Here is a 16,167-nt window from a genome sequence, read left to right as displayed (position 1 = left end):
TGCCCATTCCATGTAGCGATGTGTGGCCTGAAAATGGAGACACGCTGGAAATGATGCAGATTTAGTGAATCTGCCCCGGAGGGTGGTGGCATTGCCTCTCATGATTCCTCCCCTCCACAGGGCAAAATGCCCCTTAAAACATGATGGTCTTGATCTACCTGCCACCTTCAGAAGCCCTTCGCTGGACGCAACAGGCACCAGCCAGGAGAGGTAGACAGAGCCTCCACACTGAAGGACGGTCTACCCTGAACACCAATTCCCAGGAAGCAATGGTGGGAGAGAGCTGTTGCTCGTATCGAATGCTGGTGGGCCTCCCTCTGGATCTGGCTGGCCACTGTGGGGGGAAACCCCATGGAACCACCTCCCTGTCCTCCAGCTGGGTTCCTCCTTTGGAGGCTTCTTAGCTGCCTCATTTCTCACTGTCTGCATCCTGTTTCTACTCCCTTCTCATCTCCGGTCCCCTGGCATGTTACTGCCATATGTCCCTGGATGGGGAAAGGCCAGATGGGCTGACTGGGCTCTGGGGCAGCAGCCTGCCATTCTCACCTGGGTCCTCTCCCACACTGCAGGTTGCCTAGCGGTCCTCAAGCGCCAGCTTTTCCGCGTGGGCGATGACTGGTACTTCCTCTTCGTGCTAGGGGTCCTCATGGCACTGGTCAGCTTCACCATGGACTTCACCGCCTCCAGGGTGGCCAGCGGTAAGCAGTGTCTCCCAGCCAGACCTCTCCTTGACCATAGGCAGCCAGGACCAGAATGTCCCCCACCTACTTTTGGATCCCTGATCTGAGTTTGGGGGAATGAAAATAATAATAATAATAATACAGGCATTTCTATACCGCCTTTCCTGGTCGTCAGACTTTAATTCAAGGCGGTTTACATGGGCAGGCTGTTCTAAATCCCCGTAGGGATTTTTACAATTGAAAGGTTCTTTCTTTCAAGAGCCACAACATTTCAGATGGATCTTTCTGATCTGGGATCACATTCTGGCCTCCAGTTTCCTCCCACGCAAGCTGACAAGCAGCTCCTTCCTCTCTCACATGGAGGGCAGCCAAGACGCTTCTTCGCTCACACCCAAGAGCAGGTGGAATAACTCAGCTGGGCTTGTCAGCTGCTTCAAGGTCTCGCCATTCACGGTGCCGGCGGCCTCGAACTGGCGACCTGCCTGCGGGTGTTATCTTCAGGCAGACGGAGGCTCTACCCTCTGAAAACCCTGAAGCTGTCCTCAGGTTGGGGGAGGGGACATGGTTGTCCTTGAAAGGCAGGAGAGTTTGAGCAGCCTCTGCAGGTCTGCTTCCCCTGCTGACACCTGTCAAGCCCACAAGGTCTCCTGGGCCACTCTTTGGCCAAAATCAGCAGCTGAAACATGACACCTCTTTCCCCCCACGTGCCTCCTCCCCTCCCCTTGTGTCTGACACTGACCTTCTCCTCCCTCGCAAAAACCAAGCTGGTTCCTGCACTCACCCTCCCTTTCTCCTCCTGTTGCCTGCCCCCACCCCATCCACCTCTGCACCCCTGCTAGCTGCACCCTGGCACCTCTGGAGGGCTGTTCCGTGGGCAAGAGCGCCTGCCCCTCTTCACCTCAGCAGGGGTTGCTACTGGGGTCTCCTTTGCACTTTTAAAGGGTGTGCACACTTAGGGGGCAGGGAGCCGGGCCTGCATTTATTTTGCTTTGTGAACTGCTGTTGTTGAAAGCAGGATGAAAATATTCTGATTGGCAATAATGCAGTAGCTCTGACCCTTAACGGGTAGGGAGGAGGAAGGCAGGCAACTAGGCATGTCTACTCAGAAGAAAATCCCATTATAGTCCGTGGGCTTTGCTCCCAGGGAAGTGTGGCTAGGATTGCAGCCCCAGCAGGCGGCAGCGCCCAGTGTGGAGGCTGCGAAGCTGGCAGTGTTCAACTGGCCCTCCTAACTCGTTCGTCGGGGGTTCTGACACACTCGGGACTGGGACAGGGCTCTGCCACGTGTGCTTCTCTGTCTTCCTCTCCCAGCCCACATGTGGCTTTACCAAGAGATTGGAGATTACCCCGTGCTGAAGTACCTCTCCTGGACCATGTACCCCGTGGCCCTGTCAGCATTCTCCACAGGCTTTGCGCAGAGCATCACCCCCCACTCTGGAGGTCAGTCAGGCCCCCTGAACCGCCCCCTCTTCCTGGACCACCAGAAGCAGTCCGTCCGCTGCGCCCCGACGGGACAGGCTCGCAGCCCCTCCGGGCAGGGCTGGCGGAGGAGAGTCGGGGCTGGGAGGCCCCGCTCCGACCTCCGTACACCTTCGGGGCCCGCAGGATCCGGCATCCCGGAGCTCAAGACCATCCTGACTGGGGTCCTGCTGGAGGAGTACTTGGACATCCAGAACTTCGGGGCCAAGGTCGTGGGCCTGACCTGCACGCTGGCCTGCGGGAGCACCATCTTCCTGGGCAAAGTCGTAAGTGCCTTCCAGGGCGGCTCCCGGGGGGGGGGGCGGCGCACAGGCGGCCCTGGTCCCCGGCAGCGCCGCGTTCGTCCCCGCGGGCCCGGGACTCCCAGGCTGAGCCGCCGCGGCCCTCTCGCCGGCAGGGGCCCTTCGTCCACCTGTCCAGCATGATCGCCGCCTTCCTGGGCAGGGTCCGGACCAGCGTGTCGGGGGAGTACGAGGTGAGCGCGCGGGCGGGCGGGCGGGCGGGGGGAGCAGGTGCGCGGCGGCCGGCCGGGCTCACGCGCGCGGATCTGACCCGCAGGACCGCAGCAAGCAGAACGAGATGCTGGTGGCGGGCGCGGCGGTCGGGGTGGCCACGGTCTTCGGGGCGCCCATCAGCGGTGAGCGGGCGGGCGGGCCCCTCCCCTCCCCTCCCCTCGGGCCCTGCGCAGAGCCGCGCTGTCCCCCGCGGGCTCCCCTCCGGGCGGGCGGGCGGGCGGGCGGACGCCTCCCGGCTGACGGGCCCCGCTGCCGCCCGGCCAGGCGTGCTGTTCAGCATCGAGGTGGTCTCCTCCCACTTCGCCGTGCGCGACTACTGGCGCGGCTTCTTCGCGGCCACCTGCGGCGCCTTCGCCTTCCGCCTGCTCGCCGTCCTGGGCAGCCAGCAAGGTAGGTGGGGGGCCGGCGGGGGGGGGCCGGCGGGGGGGCTGGGGGCCCGCTGCCCCCGCGGACCGCGTCCTCCCCCGCAGAGACCATCTCGGCGCTGTTCAGGACCAGCTTCCAGCTCGACGCCGCCTTCGCCCTGCCGGAGACGCTCCTCTTCCTGCTGCTGGGGTGAGCCCCGCCGGCGGGCGGGCGGGCGGGCGGCGGGCGCCCCTCGGGCGGGCTGCAGCCACGAGCCTCCTGCTCTCTCCGCAGGGCCGTCTGCGGCGTGCTGAGCTGCGCCTACCTCTTCTGCCAGCGCTGGTTCCTGGGCTACGTCCGGAGGAGCCCGCTCACGGCCCAGCACCTGGCTGCCGAGTAAGCGCGGGGGTCGGCAGGGAACGTCCCTCCGGGTCAGCCTCCCCCGCGGGCCCCAGCCTCGGTCTTCCGCTCCGCGACGTGGGCACCGCGGCCTCACCGGGTCACTGCGGGAACCGAGAGGATGAGCGCCTTCAAAGTGCTCCGCAAACCCCTGGCCACGCTAGACGGTCTTTTCGCCCTCTTTGCGTGCTTAGGGGTTGGACTAGATGACCTCAGAGGGTCCTCCCAACTCTGTGCTTCCCAGTGTGCAAATCGCTTCCAGGAACCCCTTTGATAAGCGAGCAGCCTTTGCCCCCCCCCCCATTTATTTCGCTAGACACTCACTGCTGCCCTTTTCTGGCCTTGAAAAATAATCCTGGCTTTGGGGGGGGTCTGCTTTTCCAGAAAGCCCCTCTACTCGGCTTTGGTGGCCCTGCTGTTGTCCTCCATCACCTTCCCTCTGAGCCTGGGACAGTTCATGGCCTCCAGGGTAAATGCTGGGTCTTGCTTTCCAACAGCTCTCCTTCTCAAGAGCGACCACCTCCAAGGATGTGCAGAGCATCTTTCCCTTCTCTGCTGAAGAGCCTCCCAAGAGCTGGCTCCTGCTCCTGCTCCTGCTCCTGCTCCTGCAGGAACGGGGTGACAGGCATTCAGTCTCCAGGCAGGGCAGGCCAAGGAGCAGATCAGAGGGAGACGCGGGCAGTGGCAGTCCTTCTGGGCAGTGCCTCCACTCACCCCTGCCTCTTCTCCACAGCTGAGCATGAAGGAGCTCCTGACCTCCCTCCTTGACAATCGCACCTGGAGCATACTTTCCCAGAATGCATCTCTGGCCAAGCCGCTCCAGGTGGTTCCCAACAACCTGTGGCAGGAGTGGTGGGACCCCCACATCACCATTTTTGGCACCCTGATGGTCTTCCTGGTGATGAAGGTAGCCCACCTCCATGGTGGGGGCTGGCAGGGCTTTCTCTCCTTAGGACCTAGTACCTGGGCTGGGGCTCCAGGGGCATCTCCCTCGGAGTGCCATAGGGGTGCTCTGCAGGGTGGGGGGCTCTTCTTCTCTTCCTTAGCCTGGGGGCTAAGACCCAACTGGGCAGGATGCCAAGCTTGCCCACAACCCCTCTTGTTTTCCAGGTCCGGTGGGGGAGGTTCTCCTCCCTGCTTCTTGGCCCTGTGCTGCTCTTAATCCCTTGCTTTGAGCCCTCCCCTCCGCTCCCCCACATAGCAGGAAGCCCTTTTTGTCCCTCATCTAGCAAGCTTCCCCTCGCCACCTTTCCTGCCTGACCCTTTGCTCTCAGGGGCTGGGATGTTGGTGAGTGGCCCGTCCCCAGGGCCAGGCTGGCCCCTTCAGCCTCCCCTCCTTGTTCTTGCAGTTCTGGATGCTGATCTTGGCCACCACGATGCCTATGCCTGCTGGCTACTTCATGCCTGTCTTGGTTTATGGTGCGTGTCTCCGGCCAGGTCCTCCCCAATGGCCTCCCCTCTCAGGAGATCTGCTTCACTACCAGCGAGGGAGAAGGGGATTGGCTGGTGATGGGTGGTCCGGTTTGAATTCACTTGGAAGAGTGTGGTGTAGACACAGCCTGAAGGAGCCCCAGGCAGGGTGACGATTGGCTGCTCTTTTCTGCACCTTCACAGGAGCTGCCATTGGGCGTCTGGTAGGTGAGGCCGCTGCCTTCCTCCTCCCCCAGGGTATCACATGGGAAGGCGTCACTAGTCCCATCACTCCCGGGGCTTATGCGCTGGCAGGTGAGTCTAGGGCGTGTGGCCCTGTGAATGGTGCTGGCCAGAGGGGCCGTTGACTGAGCCAGCCGTCGCTCTCCAGGCCTCCTCCTCAGGGTGCCTGCCTGGGCTGCCCGGTGAGACTCCCCAGCATCCCCATCCCAGTTGGGCTGTCCTGAAGCGGGTCCCAGCCAGCAGTGCAGCTCTGGCTGACGTCTTCACCGTTGTCTTCTGGCCTTCCAAACAGGTGCAGCCGCCTTCTCCGGCGCAGTCACCCACACTCTCTCCACCGCCCTGCTGGCATTTGAGATGACGGGCCAGATTGCCCACATCCTCCCGGTCACCCTGGCTGTCCTGGTGGCCAACGCCATCTCACAGAAGTGCCAACCCTCCTTCTACGATGGGACCATCATTGTGAAGAAGCTGCCCTACCTCCCCCGCATCCGGAGCAGGCACATTGGGTGAGCTGCTCCTTGCCAGCCACAGGGAGTGTGGTGGAGGCAGAAACAGTGCTGTGGGGGGCTCAGAGCTACAACTGGGGGGAGCCACCATTGGAATCCCCCCCCCCCCAATCTGACTGATGAGGAGTCTGGTTCCAATTACTGAAGGAAATGGCCCTCTACACACACTCAGCGCCACTCTTGTCTGGTATAGCTCCCATAAGATAGGCAGGAATGTCAGGAAGGAAAAGGGCAAGAAATGGGACTGGGGGGGCTGCTCTTAGAGTTGGGAAGAGCCTTGTGGGTCATCTAATCCAGCTCCCTGGAACTCAGCTGTTCAGCCCCTGCTGAAAGACCTCCAGGGAGGGAAGCCCTGGCCGTCATTGGTAGCTGAAGCCCTCCCCCATAGGCCAAGCAGCAGGGCCAGTGGCAGTCTGTACACCTTTCCCTCTCATGGTTGTGTTCTGGCTGGGTCTGCCCTCCGGCTACAGGGCAGGGCCGACGGGGGTCCTCCCAGGAGACAAGCAGAAGCTGCCTGAGACCTCTCTTCCCTTCTGCAGCTCCTACAAGGTCACAACACAGGAGTTCATGAGGACAGACTTCATCGTGCTCCCCAAGGACGCCACCTTCCAGGAGATCCTTGGTGCGGTTACCTCAATGGGCGACCTGGAGTTCCCAGTTGTTGACAGCACCGGTAGGGTCGCTTGGGGCAGGCAGGAGGCCATGACCCCCTTCTGGGGGTCACCCAGATAATCCATAGGTCTTCTCACCAGAGCGCATGTCTCACCTGTGGGCTTGCTGCGTTTTGCTTGGCCGTTGTCTGCACACTGCACGGCCCAGGAGGCAAAGTGGGGGGTGACCTCCAGTCTTCCCTTTGTTCACACAGCTGTTTTTCTGACACCCCAGCTTACCCCTCTTCTCCTTGCCACGCCTCCTCTTTTGCCTTTTGCAATCCAGGAAGCAGGAGGGAGGCCAGAGGTAGCCCCCCCCTGCTGCCTGAGGAGAGGGCCTCAGTCAACCTCATGCTTGGGCCAGCCCTGCCGGCTGCCACAGGAAGCTGCCTCATGGACTGCCTCCACCCCAGCAGAGCTGACCCTTTCCTGTCCACCTGCTCCACAGAGACTTTGCTGCTGGTGGGCCTGGTCCAACGCTCAGAGCTGATCCAGTTTCTCCAGACCCATGAGGATACCAGCCTGCCCCACAAGGAACACAAGGACGAGGAAATGGGTCACAGATCCTTGACAGTCTCCACTACGGAAATGAAAGTGGTGAGGGGCAGCACCTGACAAGTCCTGCAGTGCTGCTTAGCAGAAGCCCCCCACCCCACCCCATTGCATGCTTCCTCTCCTGTAAAAGTGTAGCTCTGTCTTCTGCAGCTGTGGCTCACCCGCTGCAATGAGTCTGTTCTTGCCCACTGCAGGCTTCCTCTGGCCAGACCCTGGGTGACACTTGTGCCATCACCCCGGTGACCCTGCAGCTCTCCCCCTGGACCTCCCTGCACCAGGTGAGCAGAGGACACGGACTACAGTCACCAGAGAGAGCACAGACTGGTGCTGGGATTGTGGGGCATCTCCTGCCCCACCCTTCCTTTATTTCCTATGCCTTTCTGTTCTTGTGTTGATTTTATGACTGTAAGCCTCTTGGGGCAAAGGCCTTGTCCTCTTGTTCTTTTAATATGCTGTGTACCTGGAGGGCATTAGTCACAACCCAATTTATGTTGCACTAGTCTGGCACTAAACCCTGCCCTTGCAGCAGATGAGAAGGCAGCTCTCTTCCCCATGGAGCTCACAATCTAGAGATAGACACAACAGAGGAGATGGGGGAGCGTCGGCAGCAGAGTCAGCAGGGGAGAAGATGCTGCCATTTTGTGTCCTCAGTTATTGGGCTGCTAAGTTAGTAATAAACCAAGCATGTCATTGATGGGAGACAGGCAGGCAGTCGCTGGCTAAAGAGAGCTCCTTGTGGGGAAGGGGCGGGGGTGAGAGTTTGAAGGAGGCAAGCCAGATGGAGTGATGGAGATCCAGGCTGGGCTTTCTCAGAGGGAGCTTGTGGAGCTAAACCGACCAGTCCCCCTCCTCCATTCCCCCCTCAACGTCTCTCCTGCCAGGCACACCACCTCTTTGAGCTGCTGACCCTGCAGCATGCCTTTGTCACCCAGATGGGAAAAATTGTGGGAGTCGTCTCCAGGAACGAGGTAAACCCCCCAACACCTCCCCATGCCCTGAACTCTGGGAGAAAAGGGGCCAGGCTTGTTTCCTCCTGGGCGCCGTGCAGACCAGCCTCCCCCCCTCCAAAGGAACCCTGAGTTGGTGGGCACAATGACCGAGGGAGCAAGTGGCAAGTTCTACACTAGGAATTAAAAATATGAGGCTTGACCTCCCACCACAGTTAATCAAGAAACATTTCTAAATGTAACTATTTTTAAGAGAAGGATATATGCGGATGGATAGTGCCTTCTGAGAAGAGATGCCCCTCTTCACTCTCACAGGCCTTGGCATTTCAACCAGTTTCAAATTGGTTGTAGCATAGGCAGAGCCTCCACATTCACCCAGCTGTTTCTTTCCTTTTTTCTCTTCTTGGCAGATACGAAAAGCTATTGAAGATTTGGCAAACCCTAAACCACTGAACTGAGACAGAGAGAGAGAGAGAGAGAGAGAGAGATGCCAGAATGCAGCTTTCTGCAGCTGAGGTCCAGAGCGATTCCTCTCAGCTGACCATCATCCCAGAGGAAAGACAGTGGGGCTGCCCATTTGATTCCTAGTGATCTGGCTTTGACTACAAATTAAACATCTATTTTCAGATTCTTGTACCTCTTGTAGGCCAGTGGAAAATGGCAGCAAGTGGACAGACGCACCTTTTCATGATTGATTTTTTTTTTTTTCCAATAAATGCAAAATGTAGAACTCTCCTTTTTTCCAATGCAGCTGGAGGCTTCTGCAAATGTAACATCCGTATGGTAAACTTTGAATTCCTTTCATTAATTGCTGGGTTGCATTTTATCAATGTCGTAGGCATGCAAATATTTGACCATAACTTCAGATAAGAACAGAACATGCTCTGATCAAAGTGTTGCTGGCCCAGGAGCCAGACCACAGGGCCTTGTGTGGTCCACGCTACAATGAGGGGTCCCACTGCAGGACTCCACTTCCTGATGATGGAGAGAGAGATGCTGGGTATTTTTGAATAATATCCGTTTATTTATAAATATACAAGTTGAGCTGGAGGGGAGGCACCCAGAGAAGCAGATGCCAGCCAGCATCAAGCAGAGGCCTGAGGTATCACTCACCTCCCCTTGATTCAGAAAGCAAGTGGAAGGCACAATTCTTACAAATCACAGAGGTAACAAAAGACAGAACCACGCACAGCCTGAATAAAAGCCTTGGTTGGCCACCATTTGAGGGAGGGACAGGCAGGCTTCGCTCTGTCACCAGCACCTCTAGGGTCCAGGTATCTCGCTCCTACAGGCCACCAGTTGCATCAATGCTGGTGGTGTGGATTGGGGAGGGGTTCACCCTTGTTGCTTGCAAGACCAACTGCTGGAAATGGAGCCCAGCAGGACTGGATGGGTCACCGTCATCCATGGTCTTTGCCACACTGGCCTCAAGGCCTTTGGTTCATGGGAAACACACGGAAGCCAGACACAATGAGCCCTCTCCATTCCCTAAGGGGCTATGCAGCCCCACTTCCACCCCGATGGTCTCCCACCCCTCAGGGCCTCTAGTTGTAGAAGACTTCGTCCTCGGAGAGGGAGCTGCTGTCCACGTAGCGGAGCGAGAGGCTGCTCCGCGGCTGCCAAAGGGAGCTAGGTGAGCTTTCCTGTCCCCCTCCTGAGGGTGGGGGCTTCTCCAAGCTGCCTCCCAGAGCACTCCAGCCATTGGCCACAGAGTGTCCGTTTGGAATGGGGGACACACAACTTGGAGGAGAGAAGACCTGAATGTTGTCTGCTAAGTGGAGGTCACTCATGTCTTGTGGGCCCAACAGAAAGTTCTGCAGGTAGAGGCTTCCCAGGTCTGGAAGGAAAAAGGACACCATTGGAAACCCCATTCTGAACACCATGCAGAGTGCTCTGTCACAGTAGAATCAGTCCTCTGCCCGAGGCACTTACAATCTTAAGACATTTCATGGCCCACTCATTCATAGCTAAAAAGACAAGGCACCATTATAGAAGATGAATAAAATGCCCCCTTTACTCAATCCACATGTGTGGGAGAGGCACCAGTTTGGAGGGGCCACCAACAGAGATCCAGGGCAGGTGACAACACAAGTCTTGTCCCACTGACCTGGTGAAAGCACCAGTGGTCAGTTGCTGCCTTCACTTCCAGACAGGCAACATTAAAACCACTCATAAGGGACCAACAACATCATACTGCCTGTCTACCCTAGAGAGGGGGGAAGGGTCCTTGAAAGAGAGGCAGGCCAGGGTACCTTGGAGCTGGATGGCATTCTGCATGCCCTCCCTGTAATGCAATTCTTCTCCATCCAGGAAGGACCAGGCACTCAACATGGCTTCCGAGATGGCAAGCTGCTTGGCCACACCTGGAAGGAAGTAGGAAGAGAGGCATGAGGCCCAGAGACTCTTGTACTGGATCATGACTTTGGCCCCGACCATGCAAGAACCCTCGGTGGGCCCTTCCCCCCCCCACCCCGAGGCATAAAAATGGAGAGAGCCAGTGCTGAAGCTCTGGGGATGATCCAGATCATGGTTCAGAGGTGGAGATGCGCCCCCCAAAATCTCACAAGGGGACCTTCTATGCCATTACTAGAGTGTTGGGTCACTTTGCTTGTTTAGAAGCCTGTTTGTGGCTTTTAACGTACACTTATTAAATCACTTAAATCACTATCATCACTCAAGTGCAGCCCTGCACCAAGGGGGGGGGGTCCATTCAGCCCAGCACCCTTTCCTTCCCCATCCTGGTCCGTGGGATGCCCTCATGGGCAGGGCCTGAAGGCAACTGGTATCCAGAGGTAGACTGCCTTCTTGCCTGGAGGTTCAACTTAGCTACTCTACCCAACCGGGCTTAGGCCTCCACTCCTCCATTAGACTGCCTCATGCACTCTTCAATAAAATGAAGGCCTGTTACGTAATGACCCAGGCTAGACTTCTCCACACCAGCCCTTCTCTGCCACAAGTGAAGTGGGGCAAGGAAATAAAGATTTGAAGGGGAACAGTGGGGTGTGTCCAGCTCTTTCTACCCCCATGCTACCCTCCCAGCTGCCTCACATGGCAGGTGAGGAGGGGTGGTGCTCAAGGATGGCCTGCCACATGTGTCACCTCTTAGCATTACAGTGGTGACACCTTTGCTGAACCCAGCCCCCCCAACCTGGCCCTGATCGCTGCCACCCACCTGCAGCAAAGCAGGCCTCCTTCAGCTCATCTGTCAGGTCAGCGTAGCACTCCTCATCCGCCAGTGAGGGCTCCCAGCCCGTCTGGGGGGCACACCAGCCCTTCCACTCGATGAGGTGAGCCACACGGCCACGGGCCATGGCTGTAGGCTTGGTGACATGGTCCTTGATGGTCTGGACTAGACCTGTGGGGCAGAAGTGCAGGAAGTGGAGAATGGCAGTGTGAGGCAGAAGCACTGCTCAGACGCGGCCTGATGATGAAGTCCAGCCAGGCACCACTGCAGCCTTGCACAGAAAAGCTGCTGGGGTTTCCATGGAAACAGGCACCACAAGCCATTTGTCTCCACAACATTGTTGCCTGACTACTTAAGCACAGCCTGCCCAGAGAACACGCAGGCACTGCTTCCTGTTTGGCAGAAGCATCCCCGGCCCGAATGCCACACCACCACCACAGCCCCCGGGCCAACCTTTTCCTTCTGCCCTTGGCCACCTGCCATGCGGCTGGCTGGGGTGGCCAACACAGACAACCTGCGGGAGCAAAGAGGCAGGCAAGACAGACCAGTCTCTGGCCCAGCGTTTGTGTGCCCGGCACGCAGGAGAGCCACACAGCGACTGCCGTCTGCCCACTGCCAAAACGGACTGTGCGCAACTCTCCCAACAGGAAGATAAGGCACCCAGGGAGACAGGCAGTGTCCGGAGCAGGCCACATCTTGCCTGCAGTCTCAAAGCTGCAGCAGTCTGGAAATGCACCAGGCATCCTGCTGGCTCCTGAAAGGTGCACAGCACAGGTTTGCAATTGCAATGGCGTTGCAGGAGAAGCACAGACCAGCCTCCTTGCCAGGTCCAGAGCGGAGCTGTGTGGGCCCCGCAAAGCCTTTCAGCACAGAGGTCTCTCTGGCACTTCTTGCACTCACACATGAACCCATTTTCAACTCTCTTTTCCCCCAGTGGGGCTCTTTAACAGTTGTGCACCAGGCAGAGATCCAACAGGTGACATGTTGCTGTCACAGAAATGCAGCGAGAGGGGAGCCACCAGCTTTAAGGATTATTAGGCAATTTAGGAGGATAAATCTACCAAGAGCAATGCCAGTAACATGGAGCCTTCACATTCAGGGGCAGTCTACCACTCACTGAGTAGCAGGCGCTGGTGACAGACAACAGAGGAGGCCGCCTTTGCAGGCTTCCCAAAGGCACCTGGTTTTCTGGACGATGGATCTTTGGCCAGGGCATGACTTACATGCTTCACCAGTTGAATTTCTGCTTGCCTTGCAGCTCTGAAAGGCACAGGAGCCAGAAGCAACAGGTTAAGCAGGTATGCGGTTTGCCAAGGGAGGATTGTACATACCCCCCAGGGAAGAGGTGGCGAGGGCTGTCACGTGATAGGTGCTGGGATTTGTGCTGCTGCCAGAGAGGGTCCCACTGGAGGCCTCCAGGCAGCTCTGCAGGAAAAAGAAGGTGGTCAAGAAGGCAGCCAGACCACCCTCCTGGAGGAAGGAGGCAGGAAGAACAGGCAGGGCAAAGGGGGTCATTGGGGAGTGTGCAGAGGCATGGCCTGAAGGTCCCACATCAAGCCAGGCTTGGAAATGCCCAAGAGAGCTGCCCCTCACTGCCGATAGTCCTAGAGAAGCAGATTCCTAGAGAAGCAGGGTCCTCACAGCCAAGCCAGCCAGTTACCTCCTTGCTGCTCTGTTCAGGGGCAACAGCCGGCACACAGCTGTCCTGGGGAGCCGCAAGGGGTTCCTCGTGGGCACCTGCAAGAGAGGAAGGAAAGACACGTTGTCAGCAGCAGGAACCCCCGACGGCTGGGCGGTCCTCCTTGGATGCAGGGCACCAGTCCTCAGGGCCCACCGTTTGCCCACTTGCAGCCCCTGCCCCTCTTCCCTGGTGAGCCTTTGAGTGCACAGCCAATGGCAGCAGGTTCCTGGCTGCCCCCTGCTCAGCTGACTTGTGCTCCACAGGAAAACTACCTCCCCCATTTCAGCAGCAGCTGAGCCACACAGCACAGGCGCTTGTCTACCCTGCTGGGATCTGACATGCGCTGCAGTTCGGAACCTGTGATCCCAGAGCATAAATGAGAACACCTGCACACATCTTGAGGGAAGGCTGACAACATCCCAGACAAGGCAGACAAGGGTCACTCTGCCCATACTGCAAGGGGGAAGACTGAGGTGCAGAAGGAGTGACTTACCTAACTCTTCCTGGTAAAAGAAAGGCAGAGGCAGACCCTTGGCCCTAGGGACAGTGGGGGAGGGGCACCACCTCTCTCCTTTGAGTCCTAATTGCACATGATGGGGCTGCTCTGACTAAGGTGCATGTGATCCAAGCGAATGGCCTTTCTTCAGCCTCTGCAGGTGGACCAAACATGCAAAGAATTTGCAGCATCCAAGTCCTTGATAGACAAGTGTCAGTCTCGGAGATCAGCCTCGGAAGAAGAATGGGCTTGCACTCTTGCGCACCTGAACATGATGCGCCATCAGTGACTACACTATCAAAATACACCATATCTCAGAGGCCCCCTCGTGTGGTGCCCAGACTAGGACACCCAGCAGCTCACCCCCCAATTCACCCCACCCAAGGTTTGTGTTGGCTCCGTTCTGGCATTCACCTTGACACCCCTGGTGTTGTGTCGTTGTCCTCCACATGGGTAGACCACCCTGCTGCTCTCTCCTGGGCACCCTTCACCCCAGTTTGTGCCAGTCTTTGGCAAACAGACCCCTCAACGCCTCCTGCAGGGTAGCTGCATTTCCCTCAGCACTGGGGGGAATCGGAGTGCATCCTGCAGTGAGGGGAAGAATCACCAACCAGGCCACAGCCTTGTTGTCTCCCTCCTGGCCCACCAGGACCCCTGGAAGGTGTGCATCCTTGGGCACCTGTGCCAAGCCGACACACCTGAGCTGTCTTGTGCAACATCTTCTATCTGTGAAGTGGGAAGAAGAGCCAGCTTCTGAACAGAATCGAACTGGAAAGGCCAGAGCTGAAGCCAAATTTCTGATGGAGAATTCCTAACAACCGTCTGTGGTCCCTCCACGCAAAGAAACAGTGACAGACCTGGGCAGCAGGAGGCCCAGCCGGGATGGTGATGACTCAAGGTAAGCTCAGACACCCAGTCCCGCCTCTTCTCCTTTACATTCAGTAAGGCAGCTATGAAAGCCATCCAAGCCTCCCCCCTTTTAAAGGTATTTTTCCTGGTTCCCGTTTGGGACAAAGTGCAATTGCCCAGAACCAGCCATTTTAGATATTTCTTTAAAAAGAGAAATAACTGGACTGAGAGCAAGCCTGACCCCCCCACCCGGACCCCCATCTCTTGAACCCAGAGGCCGGGGGGGGGGGCTGACTGTGGTTGGCCAGGGCAGGCTTCCAGAACACGCTCAGAAGTGCTTTGTTTTGTCCTACCTTCACACATGCAGAGCTGAGCACTGGTTCATTCAATTAAGCCTCAGCTCAGAGCAGCAGAGGTTCCCTGCCACCCTCTGCCCAACACTCAAGGCTCTAGTCCTCACTGTCAGACTTCTCCTTCCTGACTGTCTCCACCTCAGGGCCTCTGAGAGTAATTTTACCAGGGGGTACAAAGTTTCTTTTGGGGCCCTTTGCAAAGGGAGAGGGGTGAAACAGAGTGGGGGAGGGTGGTGATGGGTGAGCAGAAATAGGGGCAGGGAGGGGCAAAACAGGGTGGGGGAAGGTTAGAGACAGCTGGAAAAGTCTTTGGAGCTCAGGTCTACCAACCCATGTGGCATCAGTAGTATCCCCAGCATCCCATGCAGGCAAGTCTGACTAGACAGGAAAACCGTAAGATCCCAGGAAATTTCTGGGCCCCCTCCTTTGGCTCCTGGGCCCCCCTTTTGACCCTGGAACCGGAGATAAATTACCCTTTACCCCCTCTCCTGGGCCCTGCTCCACCTCCACCATGACCCTGGGCAGTACTTTGTTCGAGAGAAAGAAACCAGGGGAGCGCAGGAAGCCTTCGGAAGGGATCTCAGGAGTGACCTTCTGTCAAACCAGCCCCATGGTCCATTGGCACTGACTGGCAGGCCTCATCCCGGGGCTTCCTGGACATGAGCCTGGGGAGACCTCTTGGATAAGGAGTGGGGTGGGGGCACTGCCACCAACTCACCACTTTTTGGGGCTCTCCATGCTGCAGCTTGGCTCCCTCTACCCGGGCAGGGGTTCTGAACCCCCATTCTGCCCTCTGGCTCACCAACAGCCACTGCACACAGGGCTGCCTCCAGAAGCCTCTGCTCTTGGCTGGCTGGCATGGGCTGGCCAGGGGTTAAACAGGTTTTCCTGCCACCCAAACGTCCCTCTTCTTTCTTTTGCCCCTTTCTCCCCCCCCAACTACTTCACTGTGCACTTGTCCGGGTGTCAGAAAAACTGCGGCAGGTGACTTGGGGCCCACAGGACAGGGCAGGACATGACCTGAGCTGGCAGGGCCTGGAGCAGCTTTTCCAGGAGGAGAGGACACAACCTTGGGGGCTCTGGAGTTTGGAAATAAGCTGACTGGTGGGTACAGCGGCAAGCAGGGACCATGACACAGGATGAAAAATCACGCAGGTTGTGGCGGCTCCCCGCCTTCCACTGAAAACCACTAGCCAGGAGATTCGCGGCAGACAGAGGGAGGGCAGACAACTGATGGAACTCCCTGCCACAGGACGCGTGGCTGAGGAAGCACAGAACTCCCTTCCAGCCGGCGACGGGTCAGGGGCGAGCCCTCTGCGAGTTGCGGGGTCACCTGCGGGAGTCCTCGTCCGCCGGGGCAGGAAACGTGCTCCTTCCCACCCTCAGCTGCCGGGGACGGGGCCGGAGCCTTCCCCAGCGCCGGGCGGGCTAGATGCCCTCCGGGGCCGGGCCGCCCCTCCGCTGCTCCCGAGGGAGGCGCCCGTGGAGACGCCCCGCCCTGCGAAGGGACGTACCTCTGGTCAGGCAGGAGCCCATGGCGGGGGTCGCCTGCGCGGCGCATGGAGGCTGCTTGGCTGGACCGGGAGGCGGAGCGGCGGGACGCGGAGCCGAGCCCAGCCGGCTGACAGCTGCGCGCGCCTCGGGGCAGAGGCGGCCCTCCGGCGCGCGCGCGCGCGGGGCCGGAGGCCGCGGGGCCGCCGAGGAACGCACCGCTTCCCGCACGGAGCGCCCGCGCCTCCTGCGGGGCCAGGCTGGCTGCCCGGCGCTGCCGTGGGGAAGACCGCCCTGGCCCCGCAGCGGCCGACCGGAGGCTCCGGGCAGCGGCCCTCGCCGTCGTTTCCCGGCAAGGGGAGTGCCCCTGAGGGGGAGGCTCTG

At 58.6% G+C, this 16,167-nt stretch overlaps 2 protein-coding genes across 4 annotated transcripts; one reads left to right on the top strand and one right to left on the bottom strand.

Moving 5' to 3' along the window:
• The first annotated feature begins 616 nt into the window (after window positions 1-616).
• Window positions 617-8,500, top strand: LOC136660164 (chloride channel protein ClC-Kb-like). Of its 2 annotated transcripts, none has more exons than XM_066637236.1 (18): window positions 617-698; window positions 1,992-2,120; window positions 2,286-2,425; window positions 2,557-2,634; window positions 2,718-2,796; window positions 2,939-3,064; window positions 3,145-3,229; window positions 3,314-3,415; window positions 3,803-3,887; window positions 4,152-4,325; window positions 4,768-4,837; window positions 5,033-5,143; window positions 5,364-5,577; window positions 6,117-6,250; window positions 6,676-6,783; window positions 6,957-7,060; window positions 7,664-7,750; window positions 8,140-8,500. In XM_066637236.1, exons 1-18 carry the CDS (start codon window positions 647-649, stop codon window positions 8,185-8,187), a joined length of 1,926 nt encoding a protein of 641 aa, XP_066493333.1. In that variant the 5' UTR covers window positions 617-646; the 3' UTR covers window positions 8,188-8,500. The 2 variants fall into 2 exon arrangements, with proteins under 2 accessions (XP_066493333.1, XP_066493334.1); XM_066637237.1 differs by having other exon boundaries at window positions 619-698; window positions 6,676-6,824; window positions 6,977-7,060; window positions 8,140-8,499.
• Window positions 8,501-8,730: 230 nt separating this feature from the next.
• FAM131C (family with sequence similarity 131 member C) lies at window positions 8,731-15,929 on the bottom strand. 2 transcript variants are annotated; one of them, XM_066637308.1, is made up of 7 exons: window positions 15,626-15,772; window positions 13,505-13,675; window positions 12,574-12,650; window positions 12,245-12,338; window positions 10,902-11,084; window positions 9,982-10,092; window positions 8,731-9,566 (listed from the first exon to the last, which is right to left on the bottom strand). In XM_066637308.1, exons 2-7 carry the CDS (start codon window positions 13,539-13,541, stop codon window positions 9,274-9,276), a joined length of 795 nt encoding a protein of 264 aa, XP_066493405.1. In that variant the 5' UTR covers window positions 13,542-13,675; window positions 15,626-15,772; the 3' UTR covers window positions 8,731-9,273. The 2 variants fall into 2 exon arrangements, with proteins under 2 accessions (XP_066493405.1, XP_066493406.1); XM_066637309.1 differs by lacking the exons at window positions 13,505-13,675; window positions 15,626-15,772 and adding an exon at window positions 15,807-15,929.
• Window positions 15,930-16,167: the final 238 nt, after the last annotated feature.

The sequence above is a fragment of the Tiliqua scincoides genome, chromosome 9 (assembly GCF_035046505.1).
Source record: "Tiliqua scincoides isolate rTilSci1 chromosome 9, rTilSci1.hap2, whole genome shotgun sequence".
NCBI classification, from domain to species: Eukaryota; Metazoa; Chordata; class Lepidosauria; order Squamata; family Scincidae; genus Tiliqua; species Tiliqua scincoides.
This window is presented reverse-complemented; position numbering and strand designations above follow the sequence as displayed.